The 24,322-nt window shown below is 43.2% G+C and overlaps 1 protein-coding gene across 4 annotated transcripts in view; it reads right to left on the reverse strand.

Moving 5' to 3' along the window:
• The window catches only part of ACAP2 (ArfGAP with coiled-coil, ankyrin repeat and PH domains 2), a 402,036-nt gene that overhangs the window by 237,339 nt on the left and 140,375 nt on the right, over window positions 1-24,322 (reverse strand). For all 4 annotated transcript variants that reach the window (XM_085635275.1, XM_085635276.1, XM_085635277.1 and 1 more), the window contains 2 exons: window positions 13,859-14,042; window positions 5,861-5,905 (listed from right to left, as the gene is read on the reverse strand). In XM_085635275.1, the coding sequence (XP_085491401.1) occupies window positions 5,861-5,905; window positions 13,859-14,042 (229 nt within the window). The remainder of the gene's footprint in view (window positions 1-5,860; window positions 5,906-13,858; window positions 14,043-24,322) is intronic.

A 24,322-nucleotide genomic window follows, 5' to 3' on the forward strand; every position in this document is an offset into this window, starting at 1 on the left:
TTGCAGCTAGGATACGCTTCAAAATGGCTTTCCTCTTCTTTAAAAGTTCCACCAACAGACGCTTTATTACTGGTAGGAAAAGAGAGAGAGAGGAGGAAACGAGGGCGCTCGTTCATCCCCCCTAATCTGAGATTCAATAAACAGAGAGAACGAGCTCGAAGCTAAGCTTTTAACAGCCCAATCATCCGGGCCATCAGAAAAAAAAAGTTTCTCTTGCAGGGAATCCATTAGGTTTGTAGAAGAACCCTCACCCACCCTCACCCACCAACCTAGGTTTGCTTCGACGCCTGATTATAGCGGAGCTGGTTTCTTTGTTGTGTGTAGTGAATACCGTGAAAGTGAAATGTTAAAACTACCTCCAGGGTACCAAATTCTTAAATGATCTCTCACGTCTCTTCAAGGATGAGAAAAAATAGTGATCCAAGTGAAGTGGTCTACATGTTTCAGCCAGTGGGTTTCCAATTGATTGACTTTCTTCAGGACCTGCGGTTTAGGGTAAACCCTGAACACACGTGAACTATGCACAATTGCTAAGGTGTGCATAGATGTTTACGATGCGTAACTTACGGGTTTCACTGTCGGATTTGGTAAATTTTAATCCACAAATATTTTCCGTAACACAGGTACCGGTGGGAGGCAGTGCCTATAGTCACACTTGCGTCAAGGTGAGCTGCTTGCTGAGTTACCTACTAGTTCCTCACTCCCGGGATCTAGGCGAAACATTATTATTATTACTGGTAGCTACATTTGATGACATCAGTTTTGGTGCACCTTCCTTTTCTTGGAGGGCCCTCATAGTTTGGAACTCAGTGCTCACTTTACACAGGAACTAAAACATCTACATAGTAAGCCCTAAATCAGATCAGACTGGTTGAATTTAGCAAATGCAACTAGCAGTGATAGCAAGTACTGTGTAAACTCAAGGGTATGGATGTTAAATTAGTCAGAGAATTACAATGATAAACATGTGAATATGTTAAAATGACTTAAACCTCGTAACTATCTCTGCTGTAGAAATGACAGATCTAAAACACCTCAGGGAAACAGGCAACAAAAAAGCAAGGACAACCTGTACGCATGCTCATCTAATAAGATAAAATTGATGACCTTAAAAAGCCCAAAACCAAGAAACATGATTACCTGCAGAACTTTTTAACACATTTTAATGGGGGGGGGGGGGGGAGACAGGAAATATAGTGTAAATTTGTATCTAAAGATAGCCTAAACACTCTACAGGATCAATGGAAAAACTACCAGCAAAAATTCATAGTGACAAAAGAGTTAATGTTGCTATATAAATCCATGACGCATAAAACAATGTTTGTAGTTGTTTCAATTTTTAGTAGGATTAGCATGTATGGAGTCAAGAATAAGAAGCCTTAAGAACTCAAAAAATATATATATCAATGTGCCAATCTTAAAGAATGTGAAGTAGTGAAACACGTAGACCTATACGTTTTTAGACTCTTGAATTTATTAGAACATGTAATTTGGTACAGCCTTTAGTGCAGACACACAGATTATAGAAAGAGAATACCTAGCACATGTTTTAAATTACTAATAGACTGATTCATAGAAGCACATTATGTATTAATGAGCATAGATTAGGGGTTGTTTTAGTAAGCGACACCACCCGGCAACTATTCAGGCAGGGAAAGAAGGCGCTAGATTTAAGGCAAGAGTAGGTACTCAAAAATGTTATTTAATAATTCTGTCTCTGTTGCTTTGCTTGACTTTTCATTAGGAGTGGATACCAATGAAGATTGATTCAAGTGGTTTGTTAATTCATGTAATAGCCTAACCGGATTGGTGCTCCTGTGAAGTGTTCTCTTTTTTCCTTTTCATTTTCACTAACATTTGAGGAGTTATGATGGATGAGTTGCTGCAATGCTCTAGAGTGACGCTTCAAAACATTTTCTGTTTTTTTAATGTGGCTTCAGCAAGTGCACTTTTGTAATAAAATATTGTCTTTGTCCAGTTTATTTTACAAATAATCAGTGCTTAAGTACTCTGGTAATCAATACTGATGTTTTTGTTTGTCGAGAGCTATTTTTGAATGGTCTGTTCTATGTTCATCTTCATCCCTGCTTCCACCCTTCAATTGGTCTCTGAGAAGTTAAAACATGTTTGCAAAAACAATAAATTGCATGACATTCAGTTTTATCTTTAGCATTGGATAAATAATATAATTTCTAGCATTCTAGTCCGGATTTCCTTAGATAAAAACAACTCTTTAAATCAACATTTTATGCCCACTGAAAGGGTAGGACAAAAATAATAACATGTTCAGCAGATTCTAAATCAAGATTAAAGAAATGACAAGTAAGTTGACTGCAGGACGTTTTCTCTAGGCATTTGTAATGCTCAAAAATCCAAGTCAGAGAGGGATTGGGCAACCTGCATGTTGCAGATTCATATTCCATTGGGGATGACTCTTGCTTTATTCAGTGTGATGCTGATAACAGGATTACTATGTTAAAAGTAGGTTTGTGGAAAGCTTGGTAGAATACACTTAGCCTCCATTAGAGATACTTTGCTCTAAATAAATGTTTTATTCAATTACTAAGAGAACATTTTGTTTGATTTTAACAAGTGACTGTGCTTCTCTTCTCGAGTTCTTCTTTCATGAATCTCAGTCTGATATGCCGGTCTTTTAAGAAAACACCACTGTGTGCGCTATGATATCAGAAACGTCTTAAGATAGCTTAAGAAGTAGCCATCCAGTCTGACTCTTGAATCAGCTGCGGGTCTGTTGTAGCACCTATAACCAGGGTCATTCAAATTATGCCACTCTGTGGCCCCAAAGGTTTCCTTTTAATTATGGATTTGCTGCACTAGTCACCCTGCATTAATGAAAAATTCGCAAAAAATGTATCTAGCAGAAACTAATCAAATGTTATGAAAAAAACAAGTGAAATGGAGTGCCGCATTATGGCATACCCTTTGTGGAGGTTAAATGGTCAACTTTAAGGTAATTTGTGTGGTTCGGTGTTTAACTTGTACTAGTAGTGTTAATTTTGTTACCCGTACGGTATCATTGTGTATTAAAATGAGAAAAAGGCAAGTTTTTATAACAAATAGTGTGTCATGGCACTAGGGGAAAAAACAGCATCATACCGCAATAGCCAGGTTTTCAAACCTTTATGAGATTTGGTGTGTTTAGGGAATGGCACTGCAAAGTTTCATCTCCTGAATCAGGAGTAAATTACCTCTGTGCCTTGGTTACAAAAGGCTCTATTACCTATAAATATGGTCTTAAACATTACTTGCTTATATAATGGAAGCCAGTGCAAAGCTCTACGGGCCTGTGTGAACGAGCGGCTGGCGCAAGCCTATCACGACAAACGCCCAGTTCTGCATGCATTGAAGGCAGATCAGAGATTGTGGAAGCAGGCCCAAGTATAGTGCATTACAATTGTCCTGGAAAGAGAATAGTAGCCTGGACCAATATCCTGCAAGCATGAGCATACCATAGAAAGGAGACGGCACTGATGTGTTGTCCTAGGGTAGTCTCCTTATCAATAAACAAATATTTAGCAGAGTGCACAAAGGGAGGAGGCGTTCCCAGTTCTGAGGGCCAAAGATTTCGGTATATGTTTGATACACAAGGGCCTGAAGGTAAAACCTTCTGTTTTATACCCAAGCATTCGATTGTCCACCTACACCAAACAAGCATGAGAGCTGGCTGCTGCAGTAGAGCCATCAACCATAGTGATAATATGTGTGTGCCTTCAGCGTATGATATTAACCCCTTGCATGCCCGCCCCTTTCCCCGCCCAGTGCCGCGCCTTCCATTAGCGGGCGGAGTTCATGACGAGCTGGACTCGTCATGGGCACAGCGCCACCGCAGCCCATGACGAGTCCAGCTCGTCATGGGCACTGAAGGGGTTAAGGAAAAGGCAAAAGCCTGAATCAACTCGGCCAAAGGGGAGATGTAGATGTTAACTAATGTTGGGCTCAGGCAATCTGTATTCATAAAATGACTTAGCAATGTAAAAAACCTTACAAACATTAATATAATAAACAATGGCGTAAATGCAACTGGTTCTTATGTGGGTAGTGGTGAGATTATTTACAGGTTACTATTCAAGAAATAATATGGGCAGGTAGTGTTATTTTCAAAGTGGAAGTGAGAAACGTTTTTTCAGTAGTTTTGTGGCAGGCACAAGATGAAAAAACATGCTGATTGAAAATAGAATAGCCCTCCTTTTGTTTCTTCAATACTGAGAATAAATTCCTTTTTTTCCACAATTCAATTTTACTAAAATTGAAATTTTGCTACAGAAATTACTGCTTGGCAGTCATCCAGGATTCTTATTAATCGACGTATGAGAGCTCCTTGCTTAGCACTTTTCCACAGTTCCCTTCAACAACACAAGGAGAAAAGACCCGCAAACAGCAATAAAAAATACTGTTTGTGTTGTAGACAAGCTAATGAAGCATTTTTTAAAAAGGAAAGTATTAGGGACCTGCATTTTGTTCCTAAGACACACAAATGTCCACCACTCACCACTCCTGATTGTATATTAAAATCAAAGGAAGTTGTTGTCATCACACCACCCCAAACAATAGGCTGCTGCTGATTGTGCTGTGACAGATAATGTGAAGCTTTTTGATAGTTGTGATTTTAACATGGGGGTCTTTTAAGATCTAATAAAATGTCCTAGCAGAAGAACGCTATGGTAAGGATAATAGGTGAAAACAGATAGGCACTATTTGTCTCTCCAACACCCCTGCTTCAGCTCAAGTGAGCAATAGAATAACTTATATAATCTTAATCGTGGCTAAGTTGGAGGATCACGAAAAAGAGTCGACAGACTAGTGATGAAAAAGGTTTTTGAAGTCTCAAATACAACACCATGCTCTAAGATGCTCCGCACTCTGACAACTGCTTTTCTTCATGCATGAAACTCATCTGTTACTTCATGCATGACTGCTTATGTTCTAAATAAAATCACCCCTTTGGAGTCTGGTTTTGAGTACCTTTTGTAATAATTTGTTTGAGTGAAAATATCTTCAAATAAGTCATCAACTGATTTACTCTGGAAGCAGTGAACTAACAAGACAAAGGAGCTATTGTTTAAATGGAAGACCTTTTGGAATACTAACAACTAAAGATTGGAAATGAGGCTGTAAGTTAAAGTACCTTCTTAACGGTGTTCCTGTTCCTCAATCACTGACATTGTATAACCACCTTCAAATGTGATCATGAAAGGTGAATAAGATTTGACATTAATGCATCAACTGATTAACTGAAAGAGGACCAATGAAGCAAAACAGCACAGGCTTGAGGAAGCTAAGAGTTGAGTCAGGTGTATACTGGATCCCTGCCTGGTCTCTTCAACCATGAATGTGGCATTATTAGGGGTCATTTCAAAGCATGGCTATACAATTTGTTTGGGTTTTTAGGCACTTCTGTGAGCACACATGGTTTGATTCTTGTCCTCAATAGGATGTCATTGGGCCCTCTATTCCAGTGATCTGCCACCATGTTTCAAGCATCAGAGAGGTCAACGGGGGGATCAGGAGTGCGGGATGCTTTCTAGTGCCAAGCAGGGTACACTTTTATCTCTTTGCTGGTCCTTTGCCCTACTAGCTTTTAAGTATGGTTCAGATAAATTTAGGCTGTATCCTTGAGAGCACCGTTAGCCACAGCACCATAGGTAAGGCTGTGATTATTTGATTGCTCTTACATAATTTCAAGCACATTCCGATTGTTTGAGTAACACCTTGTTTTCAGTATGAAACATTTTAGGTTGATTAGGTACGAACACATTATGCAGTAAACTTCCAAACAAATGTAGATCCATAAATCACGTTTCAGATTTCAGGTAAACAGGTTCGTATTTTAGCTTCTTACCGATTTTAAAATTTCAGACCTCCGCTTTGACTGAAGAACATTGATCTGGAGACAAAAAGTACAACATGCATCTTAATAAATAAGCTGGCATTAGCAGTAAATAACAACAATAAGGGACAAACAGCTAATGAATACATTATTTTACTTACATTTCAAAGAAAACTAAAACTAGTCAGAGGCCCCCTTTTATTTCATAAAGTTGTACCTATAAACTCTAGTAACAAGGCATGTTGTAGTGGTTATTTACAGAGTCAAGCCTAACCCAACCATTACTAAGTCAGTTGAGTTACATACCGCTCCCCAACCTAAATTCACTGACTTTCTTTACGTTAAGAACTGACATAAGCTACTTGCCTATTATAAAATATATGAAGATTTGATTGCCCTTTGTGACTGTATTTCACCATTTTAAACCCATTTCAATAAGACAGTAGAAAAAAAAAACTAAAAACAAGCTTATGTGCATTAAATACATCTGTGTTCAATGTGCATTATTAACTCAAAAACGTCATGTGACATCTTGCCAATGAATTTAAAATTTAGAGCTTGCTGCAAAGGTGTCACACTTTACCATTCAAATTGGTAGGCTTCCCTCATCACATTGTTCAACTAAGTTGAGGGGTGAGATGTATGCCTGTGGGCCTTTGTCGTATGGTTATGGACCAGTTTGTGTCAAATCCTAATTGTGATTCTGTGTGCCTCTGTCTTTGTGTATGCTTACTGTGTCTGCATAAATGGCTCTTTTTTTAAGACGTTCTTTTTAAAATAGCAAGTAACTTTAGTATTAGAATCTTCATCAAGTGTCATTCACACTTTACTTTAGAAACTTTATTCGACCTTTCCAGTTCAAGATCATAAAAGTACATAAAAACAGAAAACTGTCAAAAGACTACAGCAGTCAACGTACAATCCTGATTCATGTTGGTTAAAAGAAAGTCCAAGTAAAAAGTTCATTATGAAAATTCCTGATACAAATGCACATACAACCACTTAAGTTATAAGTTAAAAAACTATTTATCTAATATTAAAATGACAGGAAAACTGCGAGAAGCACCATAGGCAATTATGAGCCCAACTGCTTCCTTTTTTTCATACATGCCCACAAACATATCGCTACCGCAAAACAGACTAAAGGGTCAGACAGTGATTTTAGAAAATATAGTGCAGCCCAACATTGTTTACAATTATACCGCTTTAAAAAATCAGAGCAATATATTCCTTTCTTTCCTTCTGATATAACCCGCAAATGTGTCAAAAAGAGCCCAGACTTAAGATGTAAGAGGCAAAAAAGCTAAGAAACTTAACCAGTACTCTTTGCATTATACACCCTCTGCTACTGTTAATCCAGGTACACTTCTGCCACTTAATGGCAGGTCAAAACGTTAACGCACCGTACATCAAAATGTGAGGCCAGGGGCACAAAATGTGCCCTCCCACTGTCCCTCACTTAAGAATGTATGAGTCTTCAGGATACCTCAAGCATACCTTTAATCAATTGACTAACAGCATGATCAAAGCTAAGCATGGGAAAATGGGCAGGAGGTAATGAGTAATTGGAGTGACATTAGAATTAACAGTTCTGATGCAACTAAGGGACAGGTATGTTTAGGTCCAGATATATTTTTCTAAACTCTTGGAATGGATTACCAAGTAGAAAACCCCAGGAAGATGGTCCACGCAAAACAGGGTATGAGGTGAACATTTTCTGAATGATTACTTCAACAATCTGATGAACTGCTCATGAACTCACACCCAGAGATTATTATAAGTAAAAGTATGTAGAGTAAAAGGATTATCTACTTGGAAGGCATTAAAGCCGGCTATGGTCAAGTGAAGAGGTAATAAGACATAATCTAGAATGGCACAGCAATTGGAAGGGAAAATCATTGGTAATCGTAGTTCACCAAGTAGGGTGTCTGCATGAAATTTATAAACAGTAGAACAGGACCACCTCCTTACTGGATCGTGAACAGTGTTCATAAAGAAAATAATCTCTTTCCAAAAATAAATAAGTCTGGTCTGAAGAAAACATTTTTTTATGCAACTACATTTGAATTCAACATTACCCCAAAAGTGACTGGGCTATTTACAAACTACACCTGTCTGTTACTAGTGTCCATGTAATCCATATTGGCATACTGGTCAGGGAAAGCCCAGAATTCTGATAAGAGCATGCACAAAATTAATCAATCACTGTCCATTTTCTCTTCGTATGGTCATATATATATTGGCACCATGCAAAAGAAGTTGATGTTAAAGTGAAAAATTGCTGAATTTATTTATGAGCAAAACCTACAAAGTTATGCCAAGCCTGAGTATTTTAACCCAACAATTTAATCTAGAAATTCAGTTCAGGTGATGGAGCAAGGACTCGTATAAAAGAGACTTGCTTGGATGCAATCCTCTCAAAATAACTTGTAATACCGTAATAATTATGTTTGTAAATACTAAAATGCATTACAGTTCATACATTTAAGCTTAGGGGATGCTTGCATATGTGTCGTACTAACAAATAACCTGAGTGTGATTTAAAATGGCTGCTAATGCAGAATTCTGTACTGCGCTTGCGTCAACTACATCTACGTAGCAAAGACGAGTCTTTGCTTTGAGGGAAATCTTTTCAGCTGCGCAATCCCTGCTAAGATGGCCGCTTCAAACTCACATGTTCAAGCGCATGCTTTTGCTGAAACTAAATCATGCAACTTTATTAAAATGTTAATGCGAAAGATTTATATAAGTAAATGGGGTTAGAGTAGAGATAGGTGGTATACCGTGAAATCATTTTATTTGATTTCTAACATGTTTCTTTTACTATTTCTATTTAGTTCATATTTGAGACTCAGAGCAGTACTAGAGTCCATCTTTCACGTGATACTCTACGCACGTGCACTCGTAACCCGCCAGGAACCATGATGAAGTTCTTGAAACTCAGCCAAGGCCACGATCGCTACATGTCCTGGGAAGCCGCGTACATCCTGAGTGAATGAATGAGAAGATTTTAAATTGTATACTTTATATGGATAAAGATGTGAAATGCGGGTGGGAAATAAAGCTTGGGAAAATAAATAAATTGGCGGGAACGCTGAACAATAGACTAAAGAAATGTATTAAAACTTAGCATGGTGTGATGATCATCTTCCCTTTCCTGTCCAATCAGAATCAGGAGTTTCATAAATTTGAAACATTTAGAGGTGGTACATGCCATTAGAAAAGTATAATTGAGGTAGTTTAGTTAGTCAGATTTTTGTTCGCAGCGAGACCAGAATGCTGAGAGACCGGGATGCTGTCCGAGAGCTGAATAAATGCTGAAGAAAAATCGATTTCCAGACTTAGAATTTTGAGGCAATTAATTAGAAGAAGATCGCGGAAAAACCGAGGAGGCACATACTAGAAGAAGATCACGGAGGAATCGAGGAGGAAGATACTGTCAGATAGCGGTGCGACGCAGGCGTCGTATCTAGAAGAGGCCATTCATCCTGTCCCCGAATCCTGTCCTGAACCTTTGTCACCTGATCTGTCCCAGGGGACCCTTTCCAGCTCCTTGGCCAAGGGGTTGGTTTCCACACCATTCTAGGTAACTATAATCCTGTGTAGTATGTCATTGTACTGCTCTCTCTGTTTTCTCCCTATTCAGGTACTGTCATCGTAATAACATTGTTTAACGATTGTTCTGTCTTAAAATTGATTCCCTTCCTCGGAGAAAACGGTGTGTGAATTGTATTTGGTTCTTGGCTCACACAAATTTAACAAGATAAACATTTAAAACTCTCCCGAGTCTGTGGTTATTTTAAAAGATTATCCTAGGTCAATTTTATCCTACAGAAGTTAACTAAAAGGTCCATTGACCAGAGGAAAGTATATTCAGTCGGAAAGGTTTGGTAAGAAATGATAAGGCAAATTCATCTTAGCACAACAAATTGACCCCAGCGGTAATTACTAGCTCATGTGAATGTGTGTTTTGGGCCCAGGTGAGTATGTGGTTTGTGAGTATCTCTAGCTGGTACCTCGCTGGATCACAGGGAAAAATACCATACACAGTAGGGAGTTGTTTGTTTAATTGGCTGCATGGGGGAATGTACAAGACTAAATCATATAAATAAAAAGAATTAGGAAAGCAATCCTGTTGTGTAAAGCTTGTACTTTAAGGATGATTCTTTTTCATAGCAGTTAGGAAGTGATTGTTGAAGAGGGTAGTCAACATTGATCGTTTGTATGATTTTATGGATGGGAAAAGTGTTAAAGCTTCAGGAGTTGCAGAAATCTGAATTTGTACATGTTTTAAGTGTCTTAATAAAAGTAATCCTCAATTCTAATGCTACTTTTAGGAGGATTTGATCTTGGATTTTAACAGTGACAAGTAATACTTGCATTTTAATGTGTCTGTCTAATATAATACATTATCATTGATGACAATCTGTAATTAAACAGCAATTTTTGTATCTAGTCTCAATAATTATTGCAGCAAAGAATGACATGAGAACCAGGATACTGCTTATCTTCTATTTTATAAAAGTAAATTGACAATCAAGTCAAATACAACTTTATTGATTATATAGAATAACCATAAAAGTACACACCAAATAAATTATGGCATTAAAAAGTGTAAAAAATTAAAAAATTACTATTTAAGACAGATATCGAAATATTATATGACACTCTGTTGGCTAGGCAAATTACCAAGTCGTAAGATATTTTCTCATATATGATAAAATGTTAATAAAGCACAGTGCAGTGCAAAGACATCACACTATACACTTTAAAAGGAATCAACAACAAAACAGGTTTCCTGGTCCTTGTGTGTTTCCAAATACACCAGTGCCGGACTACATAGCTTAAAACTTTTAGGGTCAGATGTATCAAACCTTTTTGCATTTGCAAAAGGGCCGATTCTCAGAATTGGCCCGTTTGCGAACGCAAAAATGTGTTTTCCTATGTATCAAACATTTTGAATTCACAATATGGGTATAATTTGCGATTTCCTAAATTGCGAATGTAGTTCGGGAATCGCAAATTACCAGCAACTTCTAGTTGCTGGTAATTTGCTGATTCCTGGAAAAATTCACTTTTTTGCATTTTTCTAAGTGCCATGTGGGGCACATACATGCCCTTAGGGAATGTATGTGTGCAACATGTGCACGGCACACATGCATATTTCAGGGGTGCATCAGGGTGGCTTTTTGACCCCCTTGCACCCTTAAAATTGCATGCGCAATTTGCGAGTACCTATTGGGTACTCGCAAATTGCGCATGCAATTCCCATTCATTCCTATGGGCCTCTAGGCCCATAGAAATGAATGGGAAGCCATTCCGTATTTGCGACTCGCAATTTGCGACTCGCAATTAAGGAATGCGTAGGAATCGCAAAATATTTGGTGAAACCTACATACATTGCATTTTGCGAGTCTATAATAGCGAATCTGTAAAATTCGCTATTATAGACTCGCAAAATCCAATTTTGATACATCTGGCCCTTAGTCTTCGAAAAGGGAGTGAATAGTGCTCTGCCTACATAACATAAACCTTACAGGAAAATATCAAATGGATCAAAGTATGTGGCGATTTAGCATCAGAAGGGCATACAATAATATGGTTGCATCCATATGGGCCTAACGGAAAATGTAACAAACCACGTAAAGATCCAAACCGAAATTTAAATAAGAGAGGCCTTTTCCACTTTTCAGAGGCACATAGTAAATATGGCTCTGTGCTGGGAGTAGTTGAAGCAGGCTGTACTGCCTATTAGATGATTTGGCACACTCAAGTGTGTCTCTCAAAAAAAGCATGCCTTAACCAAAGTTTGCCTTGCTTCGTCACAGAGCTAGGATCTGTAAAAAGGGATGGCCTGCCCAAACAGCTAAAACAGGATGTAACACAGAATAACCATGGGAGTCTCTGTCCGCAGTAGCAACTAAGACAAACTCTGATGACCTGTTGATTAAAAATAACTTTAGGGTAGCTCCAAACCGATATCCACAGCAACAGTGGCAAATGTTTAAGGAGAACCTTGATGTAAGACATGGCAAGCTCTTTGCGGAAGATGAAAGAAGAGCGACAAGGGGGTTGGATTAGTAACTGCCAACAAAACCGGTTCTTCTTGCATTGGATTGGCAGAACATTAGTACATTTATAAAGTTGTACTGAAAGTAAATATTTGTTTACATCTACACAAACAGAATACTGAATATGTTCCGAAAAGCAGACTTTTTATAAACTATGTGCTTCTGCTCTGTCCCTAAAATGTTCATCTTTATCCACCCAAAAACATTTTTATTTTGTCTGCACAAAAGGCCTTCTATTGGGTCCCTGAAATTCTTTTCTGGCACTAACTCTTAATTTTATTTTGCTCTGAAATAATAGATTTACAATTACATTAAAGTAACGTTTGTATACTCTAATAAAAACTCAAAGGAGAAGGACAACATCAAAGCTGTAGTTTCTGATTTTTGCCTTCAATAGAAGCAGCCCAAACTGGAGGTGCTTCTGGGTAATTTCAACATTCAAATATTGCCGAGAGGCCATTGGGTGGGGTTAAAAAACAAATGCCAATTGTAATGTGCATTGATTTAAATACTTATGCAAGCAGCATTTGCACACATAAGAGATTCCTCTGCAATATTGGTGCATATAAGGTAATGGTTCGTAGGTACAAAAAGGAAGTCACTGAACAGCAGATGTCAGTGGCCTTTCTTATAATAGGAAGAACCATAAATTCAAGAAATTCTCCTCCTGAGTTTAATCAAATAGAATGGCAATGTGTGACACGCTTGATCAGCTATATAAGTAATCTGATGGCACTATGTGCCACCAAGACTTTCATCTGTAGTAAACAAACAAAATGCAAAAAAAACAAAGAACCTTTACTTCATACATTTTATGTATACATTCATATAGATGGGCTTCACCTCTGGGTATCAATGCATTCTACATATAACAGGGTGAAATTGTTAAACTTCAACCATACAAAGAACGTGATACGGCAATGGATTACATTGTGGATAATGTTAAAGCTACCTAAGAGAGGAGACCGGAGAGAGAAACATTCAGCTGAAGAAAGTTTATTTTTAAATAACGTGTTATATTGCTTATGTTTGGTTAGCAGTTTGGCCTGCGAGGTAAGTCACGGAGAGGTTAGAGTCAAGCCAAATATCCAACGATTTCACCTCAGTGTGAAAAGTTAAAAAGATTTGTCATTATTGAGATTGGCAAGCAGCTCCTCATTTATTCTGTGGTTGTGTGGGTTTTTGATGAATAGGTACTCAATTTTAAGTTTCAAAGGACAGACAGATATCCAATTTTAAATTTTTTGTAGACCGGTTTTCATAGAGGTCACAGCTTGAATTATTGAACTCTTCAGGTAGATTTGCATATCGTCTGAGAATCTCTATCTTCCATCATAATTCTGAGGGCGTCCAAGTAAAGATTTAATAGCACAAGAGATAAAATCGATAGTTGAGGAACACTGCAGATTGCCAGTGCACATCTTTAGATGTACAATCTCAAATCTTAACTAGCTGTTATCAGTTAGTCAGAAAGAAAGAAAACCATTACAATTCAACTCTGCTATGACTCTTAGTGATTCCACAACCTCCAGTAGACACTGGTGATCAATCGTGTTGGCAACCACTGAGAAGCCCTTGCAGCAAGAAAGAACATTAGCTTAATTTGGGATAACCTTGCAAGTACTCTGTAAATTACTCTCTCGTCCAGTTTGGAACTGGTTCCAATGTGTCTAGAAAACAACTCTCATACTTTTCGGAAGCAGAGGCCTCAACCCCTTAAAATGACTTACAATCCAATTAAAATTTTCAAGTCATCAAAGCTCTCATTTTTTAAAACTACACTGCTCATTTAGAATTTTGTTTGTCCTGCTGCATCATTTCTTTGCTTTAATACAATACATTTAAACTTTCAGAACTGCAAACTATTTTAGAAGTTACAGATCAAACATATGATTTTTATAGAGAAGGCTGGGAGTACTCATTTAAAATGTACACTTACTTGAAGGACATAGTCCAAAGCTATGTGCCGGAAGCATTTTCTTGTTGCGATTAAGATGTTCGTTGCCTCCTCCACCTCGTGCAGTTTTGTTCTTTGAACTTGGGCATTTTTAACAAGTGCGTTTTCTTTTTCTTCACTGACCTTATCAAACTGCTTCTTTGCATCTTTGAATTTTCGAAGATCACTAAAGGAAAAAGTACTTATTGTAACTAACATAATATTTTAATGGTCACCCAACTAAGGGCATATTCATGGTAAAATAAATATAAAACCGTAGACCATTAACTGAAAGAGAAATATATTTAGAATTATTTTAAAGCATATGAGGGCTTGTCTAATCTAACCATATGCAATGAAGATGGGATTATGCAGCAAAAACATTTGTACAACTGGAAGCTTAAATACGCAAGCAGAACAAAGCATTGGATAAAAGTTGAAATCACTGCAACCACAATGCAATCCAGGAATGAAAGTAGGTACCAAGGTAACAAAAACAAAACAAAATAACAATGTTGACGTAATGAAACTGTGACGGGGGCTTATGGCAACACAGACAACTACTGTTAGAGAATGGGATGGACTGGTATCACCTGTAGTGGTGACATGAGGGAAAATGTGGCAGAGAAGTGATATACATGGCCCGGATTTGCCACAAGAAACTTGAAAAGATGTGGGGTCTTTGGCCAAAGCGTAAAACCCTAACATGACAGGAGGTGTTTAGACTGAGATAGGTGGGGGTCAGCCACACATAAGGTACAAGGGGAAAGTAGTCCTAAGGACGGGACAATGGATAATAATGGATATTAATGGCTCCAAATGATGAATAAGATGTAACAGACTCCTGGTTATAGCAGGAAATATGTTTTGTGGTACTTAATAACAGAAATGTATCTAAATTGAATAAACCCGATATCTTTTTTTTTTTTTAAAGTTAATAAATGCAATATCGGAGGAGGAGCTTAGCGCGTGATCAAGATGGCCGCGTGAGCCTAGAGCTCCCGAGACCCTCGCTCCCTCCGGCATCTATCCTGTCTATTATCCTGTACTTGATGCCCGGACTATTGGAGAGGATCTGCTGCTGAGGCGGGAACCGTTGTCCGGGTCGAAATCGCCCACCGGAGACCGAAGTTATACTGCCTGGAAGTTTGGGGCCTAATCCCCGCGCGGTGCCCGGGACTTGCGTTGGCACAGTGCCCGTGCCCTAATTGAACAACAGCGGCCTGGTCGGGGAGGGGTCGTCGGAGGTGGAGGGGACTTCACTTTCGCTTTCGATTTCGCCTTCCAGTCTCCAGGGCGCCCGGGACGGGGCGTGCGCGGCGCCAGCCACTGGTTGCATGCCCATTTACCCTGTACGGGCCAGGAGATTGTCTACACGGCAGATTGAGATGTCGACCAGGTCGGACGCCGAAAAGCTGAAGCCCAAGAACACCAGGCGGGGCACCTCCACCCAGACTAATACCATGGACCGCTATGCCCACCAGAGGGGGTCCCCGGGCGAATCGGGCCCGACGTCGGAGGCCTCGAAGGACGCGGCGTCCCCCTCCACAGAATTAACCCTGCAGGACATCATGGGGGCCATCGAAGGGATGAAGTCCTCGATTGGGCAGCAATTTGAGACCCTGGCACAAAAAGTAGATGCCATATCGATAGATGTCAACCTGGTTCGGGCCGACCTCGGCAAAACTAATGAGCGGGTTCAGTCCTTGGACCTCAAGACTGCCGGCCTCCTGGGCGATGTCTCCGGCCTCCAGCAGGAAGTCCGTACTCTCCGGGCAGCAAATGATCACTTCGCCCGCCGGTTGGAGGACTTCGAAGGCCGTTCTAGGCGCAACAACGTCCGCATCATTGGGGTCCCGGAAAATTCGGAGGAGCAGTCGGTGGACCTGTTCGTGGAGGACCTGGTGGTGAACCATCTGGCACCCAAAGGCCTTAGCAAGTTCTTCACCGTCGAACGGGCCCATAGAGTTCCTGGCGGGAGGCCCAAGGTGGGGGCCCCACCAAGGCCGATTGTCGCCCGGATCTTTAATTTCAGGGATCGAGATGCCATATTACAAGCATCGCGGATGGCCGGCCCGCTGCCATTCCAGAACACTACTGTAAGCTTTTATCCGGACTTCACTCAGATGGTGCAAAAGCAGCGGCAAGGCTTCATGGCGGTCAAGAGAAGACTGCGTGAGATGGGACTAAAATATGCCATGCTCTTTCCTGCAAGGTTGCGGGTGGTGTTCGAAGAGCGAACTTTCTTTTTTGAGGCACCCGACATGGTCGGAGACTGGTTGGACACTCTGCCCCAAGGGCGGCATGGCGTGGAACGCTCTGGTGGCGCTGATGGTGCTGGTGACGAACATTGACCCGGGACTTAAGTACCACGACTCCGATCCCTCCGGGAGGTTGATAGTCCGGGGGGTGGCGGGGGCGGTAGGGGAGCTTTTCCTCCTCTGGGGTTCTTTCCGTAGACTAGTTTTATAAGGGGCGACAGGCACACTGCAAGTTGGGGGGCACTTTAGAGCTTACGCAGGGGTGCAGGGTGGGGGGTGGGTGGGGTTTGTTGTTGGGGTTGTTGTTGTTTTTGGTTCTGCAAGGCGTCATGATGCAAGCTCCTGTGGTTCGGGTCGGGTTCCACGTGGGTGGTGGTGGTCTCCTTACATGCTGGGATGGGGGGTAGGGGCCTCAAAATACTCAGTTGGAATGTGAATGGCCTGGGGGATCGTATTAAGCGTGGGATTGTACTGCAATTTCTGAAGAGATGTGCCCCTGATATTGTCCTCTTGCAAGAAACGCACTTGATTGGCAACACGTGCCATGCACTCAATCGTAAAGGCTATAAGTTTGTTGCGCATTCCGGATTCACCTCAGGTTCCAGAGGGGCGGGAATACTAGTCAGGTCCTCTCTCCCATTTGAGGTTGACTCTACTACTGTAGACGATAGGGGGCGCTTCGCGGCAGTAGCGGGACGGTGGGAGGGCAGGACGCTGGTCCTGGTGTCGGTTTATGTCCCCCCTGCATTGCAGCCCACTACCCTAGCGGACTTAGAGAGAACATTACTGGGACTCCCAGAGGGCGTGTTGGTGGTGGGTGGTGACTTTAATGCGGTCGGCTCAGGCCTGCTTGACAGGCACCCGCAGAGGATTTCGGGGGGGGCTCAGAAGTGGCTTCCTGATTTCATAGACACCCTAGGGCTGGTTGATTGTTGGAGAATGTTGCATCCCACACAACGGCAGTACACTTTCCACTCAGGTGCGCATGGTAGTCTCTCCAGAATTGATTACGTCCTTACTTTGGCCGCACACGCTTCTAGTGTCTCTGAGGCCAGGCACATGGCACGAGGTATTTCTGACCATTCTCCGGTGTGGATCTGTATGGATGTTGCCAGAGGAGTGGGTGGTAGGGTGGCCCCAATTAACCCGTGGCATCTCAGAGACCCTGTGACTCGTAGTGCGGTACTTAAGGCGATCGACCGTTATTTTCAAGAAAACCTCGGTTCGGTCACGTCGGCGGTGTCCTTGTGGGAAGCATTCAAAACCGTGATTCGGGGTGAGGCCCTCTCCTTGATTACAGCGGCCAAGCGTCGGAGGGACGCGGAGGTCGCCCAGCTTGAGGCGGAGATCGCAGACCTAGGGCTGGCCCTGGAGGGTGAGGTCACGGAGGAGGCGCTGCACGAATTGAGCCTTAAGCAATCGGAGTACAGGGCCCTCGTGACTGACGCAGCCAAGGCTCTGAGTAGGGAACAGCGGGGCCGTCTGTACGACGTCGGGGACAAGGCCGGGAAATTGATCGCGTGGCTGGACAAGAAGGAGAGGGTCAATCGAGTGGTGCCGGACCTAGTGACGGAGGCTGGCGTCCTGGTCACGGAGCCGGAGGGCATAGTCCAGTGCTTTACGGATTACTTCCGCACGGTCTATACATCCGTGTCGGACAGGCCTGTGGAGGACTCATGTGCACTCCTGCGCGATCTCGCCCTGCCATGCCTCTCCGACGTGGACAGGGACGACCTTGATGGCGACATCACGGTCGATGAGATCGCGGGGGCGATCCGTTCTTTGCGTCCGGGCAAGGCCTCGGGTCCGAATGGCCTGCCCATTGAGCTCTACAAACTCCAGCCGGACAAGATCGCCCCGCATCTACGAGCCATGTTTGTGGAGGCGCGGGCGACGGGTTCCCTCCCGCTCGACCAGCGCCTGGCAACGATCGTGGTCATCCATAAAGATGGCAAGCCTAGAGACAGGTGCAGTTCATACCGGCCGATCTCGCTCCTTAACGCTGAGCCTAAGATCCTTGCTAAAATCCTCGCAAACCGGCTAGTCAGGGTGATCGGTGACCTGATCCACCCCGACCAATCTGGATTCATCCCACATCGGAATACTGCGTTGAATCTTAGGCGCATTCATGGTGTGATCGCAAGGGTCGGGACGATGCGGGAACCGGCCGTGGTGGCGGCGCTCGACGCAACGATGGCATTCGACACGGTTGAGTGGGCATATTTGTGGGCCGCGCTCGCGAAGTTCGGCTTCGGGCCCGGATTTGTGGGTTGGGTGAGGCTCTTATACGAAGGACCTCTCGCCAAAGTTGCGGTTAACGGGAGGGCCTCCAATCCCTTCGACTTGGGAAGGGGTACCAGGCAGGGTTGTCCCCTCTCGCCGCTGTTGTTCGCTCTCGCCCTTGAGCCGCTAGCGGCATGGATACGGTGGCACCCAGACGTGAGGGGGATCCGCTGGTCCCCCGACCACGAGGACCGCATTTCCCTCTATGCCGACGACATTCTGCTCTATCTTACCTCACCCCGGAGGTCCCTTATAGTTGTCTGCGACATCTTGACTTCCTTCGGGAGGAACTCGGGGCTCACCATCAACTGGGGTAAGTCATATCTGTACGCCTTGTGTGGAGACGCTCCAGTTCCCCCGCGGAATTGCCCGATCCAGATCGCCCGGGAGGGCTTTCAGTATCTTGGGATCTATATTTCAGCCGACCCCACGGTACGGTATGAGCGAAACCTGCTCCCTCCGTTGGCGCGCCTGCGGCGGGACGTGGCAGGCTGGAGGCGGCTGCCGCTTTCCCTCCTCGGTCGTGCGGCGCTCTTTAAAATGATGTCGCTTCCCCGCTTTCTCTACGCCCTGCAGAACACCCAGGAGCTGGTCCCGGCCAGTTACTTTCGGGAGGTTGAGAGTCTACAGCGTTCGCTGCTGTGGGACGGCCGCCCGCGTATAGCGATAGCAAAACTAACTCTCCCTTGGTATGACGGTGGTATCGCGCTTCCCGACATCCGGAGATACTATTGGGCCTCCCAACTGAGCGCAGTCAACCACGGAGTCTACGGTCCTGCGCTTAGCCCCGGCTTCGCTATGGACCGGTGGTTGTTGCGGGGTGGTGGCTACTATAGAGCGCTTTATTCAAGGGCCCCGGCTGGATCCCTCACGGGGCCGACCGGGGTGGCGGTGCACGTGTGGAAGGCAGTCACGAACTCCCTGGGGTGGAAGGATAGACTCACACTGGCCACTCCGCTGTTTGACTCGGACATGCTGGGGAAACTCTGGAACTCTAAGGGTTTCGACAAATGGGACCTGATTGGTATCTCCAGGGTGGGGGACATGCTGGCCAAGGGGCGGATTAAGTCGTTTACAGAGCTGCAGACGGAATATGCGCTAGAGGGCACGGAATACTTCCGGTACGCGCAGGTACGTCATGCGCTGCGGTCGGTCCTCGTTGAGGGGGAGAAGGTGCCTGAGTCCTCTCCGTTGGAGGACCGGATCTTGGATGGCCATGTGCCGGAGAGCACAATCTCTCTCATTTACAAGAAGCTGGTGAACGTCCGTACCGATCTCCTCCTGGGGGTGCGGGACCAGTGGACTAGAGACGGTCTTGAGCTGGACGATGAGGACTGGCAGTGCGCTGTCTCCTCCCCGAAAGAGGTTGCCATCCCCGCCAGGCTGCGGCTGGTCCAGCTTAAGATACTCCACAGAGTCTATGTCACTGGTCCCCGGTTGGTCCACATGGGTTTCTCCGAGGACGGGCTGTGTAAGAGGGGCTGCGGGATGGTGGGCACCTTTCTGCACATTATATGGGAGTGTGGTGTGATTGCGGAATTGTGGAAGCAGATTCATGTTGTGATGCAGGAGGTCACGGGTATTGTGTTGCACTCAGAGGCGCGGCGCTGTCTCTTGAACGTGTGGGGCCCCACAGACTACGATGCTGCGCAGACTCAATGGGTGACCCTTGGTAATATGGTGGCCAAGCGGGATATTGCACGATTGTGGGGATCCCCTAGCCCGCCCACCCTGGATGCATGGAAGGATAACATGGACTGGTGCATGTTTCGGGAGAAAACAGTGTATTGTGCACGGGGGAGGCCCAAGAAATGGCACAAGGTGTGGGGGGGGTGGAACCAGTATAGGGGGTACATCTGCCTGCCTCCTGCCGCTGACCCACCAGAGGAGCACCTTTCCCCCTAGCCCCACTTCCGACTTGAGTTTTGCGGATGAAATCTGATAGAAAGTTAGTGCCTCTGCCTCTCCCTCCCCTCCACACTTGAGGGCTGATCTGATGGTGGATATGGGGCCGCCTCTTCGGTGGGATCTGGCGCGAACACATGATGTATATTGCCTTGCTTGTTATGTTTTTCTTAAAAATTGAAACCTTTTTCTCTCCTGCATGACAGCTGTAGAAGACTACATATGTTGATTGACGAGCTGCCGAACCTCCGGGTTGTCGGCTGAATAGCTGTGTATCTGAAATATCCGAATAAAGGTTTTTTAAAAAAAAAAAAAAAAAAAAAAAAAAAAAATAAATGCAATATCCTCCTGTGAATATGTGCACATTTGGTCAGTGTGCAGGCTTGCGTTCTCAACTATACCAGTGTTCCTTCTTACCAATGGAGTACATGCATCAGACCTAGCAGGCTTGCTATTGTGTCCTTTTAATACACTCAATACACTTCCTACCTCAATTAGTCATTATGGAGGATGGGCAATCGGGTGAAAAGCAGAATATTAGCTGGCCAGTTACACACCCGACATTCTTATGAATATTTATCTGAGCTATAGTGCAATATTTGTTTATTTACATACTATACAATGTTTATGTAGAATCAGTGCTGCAAATATTTTACTTACTTAACAGTAATGGAACTAAGACCACTTTGTTTTTCTGAGCTGTTTTGGCTTTTATCGATCGAAGACATCAATGACTTGAAGGATATTTTTATGCAGGATCTGGAGAGGGTAGTAATCATTCCCAAAATAAATAAAGGCTTATCTTTTGGAACTCGCCTCATTAGGAAATGAGGACGCTCAATTGGTAATCTTAAAGTCATGTTATTATGTACGGAGAAGGAGTAACAAGTGACTCTGGGGGTAGTCCGGCTTCTCTTATTTATTTTGAGCAAAATATTTACCATAAATGTTCAATGGTCTTCCTTTGAATGAGGTAAAAAAATATTGTGTGAAATCAGTTAGATGGTGTGTCCTCAACATTAGTAAAGGAAACCCGGGCTATGTTACCACATCCTGTAAATGTCACACTTCTCTTCTCGGAGTGAAAACAAGGGCTCGCCTGTGGAAAGTGGAGTCTGAAAGTGAAATTGGTCTCTACAGGTTTATTTCAAAGCAAACCTTCCTTTTTTGGCATGAGTCAGAAATGTCACTTGAAGGATACTGCTTCGAGAAAGTGAGACTCACATAGTGAAAAGAAGATCTGAAACACTTACTCAGTCTCACATCTCTAGAGTACAATTCTTAAATGATATTGCTCTGGCAATAGGAGTCTGTTTGAATGGAACTTCTGGTACTAACAGTATTAAGGTCTTTATGTAATACTTCAACCTAGACACCCTCCAATTTTTATGTTCTTCCTCATCCTTTTCTTCACACCTGGAATGGGGAATTGAACCTCTACCCAATGGCACAGTGTTTATTCTTTTAAAGATTTGATTAGTAACAGTAGTCCATCATTCAGGAACATTGCATGCCACAGCAAAAGGTACCACTGATCGGCAAGTTAACGTGGGGATTAGCTTAAGAGCGTTCATGGTTTCTTTATAACAGAAAACAGCTGAGCACTTGCTATTCTTTGCTCCAAGTTAGCAAGACTTTGACCACTCCCCTGCAGTGAAGATCTCAGAAAGGTACCTTCCATTCTCATGGAGAGATTTTGACACCCCGCTTATAAATAGTACCTCAGGTAGGAAGATGAACCAATGGGAAAAAGCAAGCTGTAGCAAGATCTTGTTAACATAGATTGGTACTAAAGCATCAAGGCTTAGAGACCAGATTATGGAGAATACTTGTAGATTATAAATACAGAAATACCTAGACCAGAAGAATCTAAAGTGGCTTGATAGGGGCTAATAGATAGGAGGTTCTATGCAACCAGTTAAACGTGCAAATTCTACTGGTACTGCCTGACCGGTTATCGTCTGCATAGGCAAGACCGTCCACTAAAATGAGAAAGGGGGACTGGCAGTCATTTACCGGGAGAATTTTAGGGCTAACTTTACTATCATACAGTCTGCAGACTGTGAAGCACTGTCTTTCAAATTAGGGCTCACTAATAAACAAACCTTTAGGGGTTCACTTATCTACCGCCCGCCCAGTCCTAAATAAGACTTCCTACGCTCTATCAGTTCACTACTCGAGGCGGATATTTGCAATGCTAATTTTAATGTCCTCACATGATTTTACCTTCCACTTAGAACATGATGGATGCTTTTGACCTTAAACTTCTTAGCGCGGATTCCACACACAGAGGTCACACGCATGATGCACTTTTTTCGATTAACAATGATATCTCTAGTCTCAAAGTGCTCCCTTTGGTCTAGTACGATCACTCAGCCATCTTTTTCACGATTAACACAGTCCCGAAAAAGAGGATCATGTCAGCTCAGCAAAGAGTCTGGGTAAAAGTTGATCAAAATCAATTAGAGAAGATACTGATTTCGTCAACACCCCCTGCTGTTGACAATCCGGACCTTTCAGCCGAGTCTTATTCCACCTGGCTCAATTCTGCCTGCTCTCAAATAGTCCCTATAAAAAAAGGGGGCCAAGGCAGGACCCGTCCGTCTGCCCCCTGGTTCTCAGAGGCCCTCAGGCTTGAAAAACAATGCTGCAGACGCCAAGAGACGAAATGGAGAGCCCAATAGGACTCCCACGAGAGAGAAATTTATAAACTCTCTCACCAAATGTAAATCCCTCTTAGTAACAGAAAAGGCAGTTTTCTTCTCATCGCAAATTGAATCCGCTAAAAACTCAGCCAAAGAACTCCATCAAGTCATCAATAAGCTCACTAAACAACCTGATTATAAAAGGGATTGGGTTAGCCAGTCCTTTTGCAATGATATCTCCTCTTATTTCAGGGATAAAATCGATTAAATTTTTAACTCCTTTGATCACTCCGCCAACCTTCCTCCGCCCAACATTCAAGACAAATGGGGTCGACGTTTCTGATAATGATCTGTTCAGGAACGTTTTCAATTCATTTTCCCCTGTCTCCACCTCGCAAATAAAAAATCTCATCCTGACTACCAAGTCAGGTTCTCCGGATGATCCTTGCCCGCCCTCAGTTATTAAGTTGGTCCCAGACATTATTGCAACTCACTTCTCAAACATGTTCAACAGCATGTTCAGAACAGGAATCTTTCCATCTCAATGGAAACGAGCCTCCATTCTGCCTCTATTGAGAAAATCCAACCTGGACCCCGAGGATCCTGCCATTCCCTGCTAAAATAGTCAAAAAATTGATGAACAGTCAATTATATCAGTTTATCAAGGATTTTAATCTCCTGGACCCCACCCAATTCTAATTTAAATTTGAACACAGCACAGAGACTGCCCTGAGTACTGATGTACTAAAGTTCATCTTGGATGAGGGGGGGGATCAGCTGCTGTCATCCTGTTGGACCGGTCCGCGGCATTTGATACGGTGGATCATTCCACTCTGATCCACCGTCTGGAAGCAAAAGGTATTAAAAATCTTGCCTTGAAACTAGTTTCATCTTTCGTGTCAGACAAGGAAAACTTCATCAACATTGAGGTCTTCTCTTCAAACGGTTTTCACCTGCCCTGCGGTGTTCCACAGAGCTCTTCACTCAGTCCCACCCTTTTTAATTTATACGTTACAGATCTGGCTCCTCTGGTCCAACCCTTCGGGTTCTCTCTCACGTCATATGCAGGTGGCACGCAAATTGTGCTATCAGCCTCAAATAATGCAAGCAACACCGGTCTTCACATCCACAATTGCATGAAACATATTGGTGGCTGGATGAATAAACATTGCGTTAAGCACAATGCCGGAAAGACCGAGGTGATCATACTCGACAATAATCCCAACATCTGGTCTGCCCTTTGTTGGCCTGCAGATATGGGGCCCCCTTCCTGTCCCTACCAGGAAGGCCAAGAGTCTAGGGGTCATCATCAATGATCGCTCACTCTTAGGCAATCAAATCAACTCGTGGTCTCCTCTTCCTACAACACCTTG

This window comes from Triturus cristatus, chromosome 11 (assembly GCF_964204655.1).
Source record: "Triturus cristatus chromosome 11, aTriCri1.1, whole genome shotgun sequence".
Taxonomy (NCBI): Eukaryota; Metazoa; Chordata; class Amphibia; order Caudata; family Salamandridae; genus Triturus; species Triturus cristatus.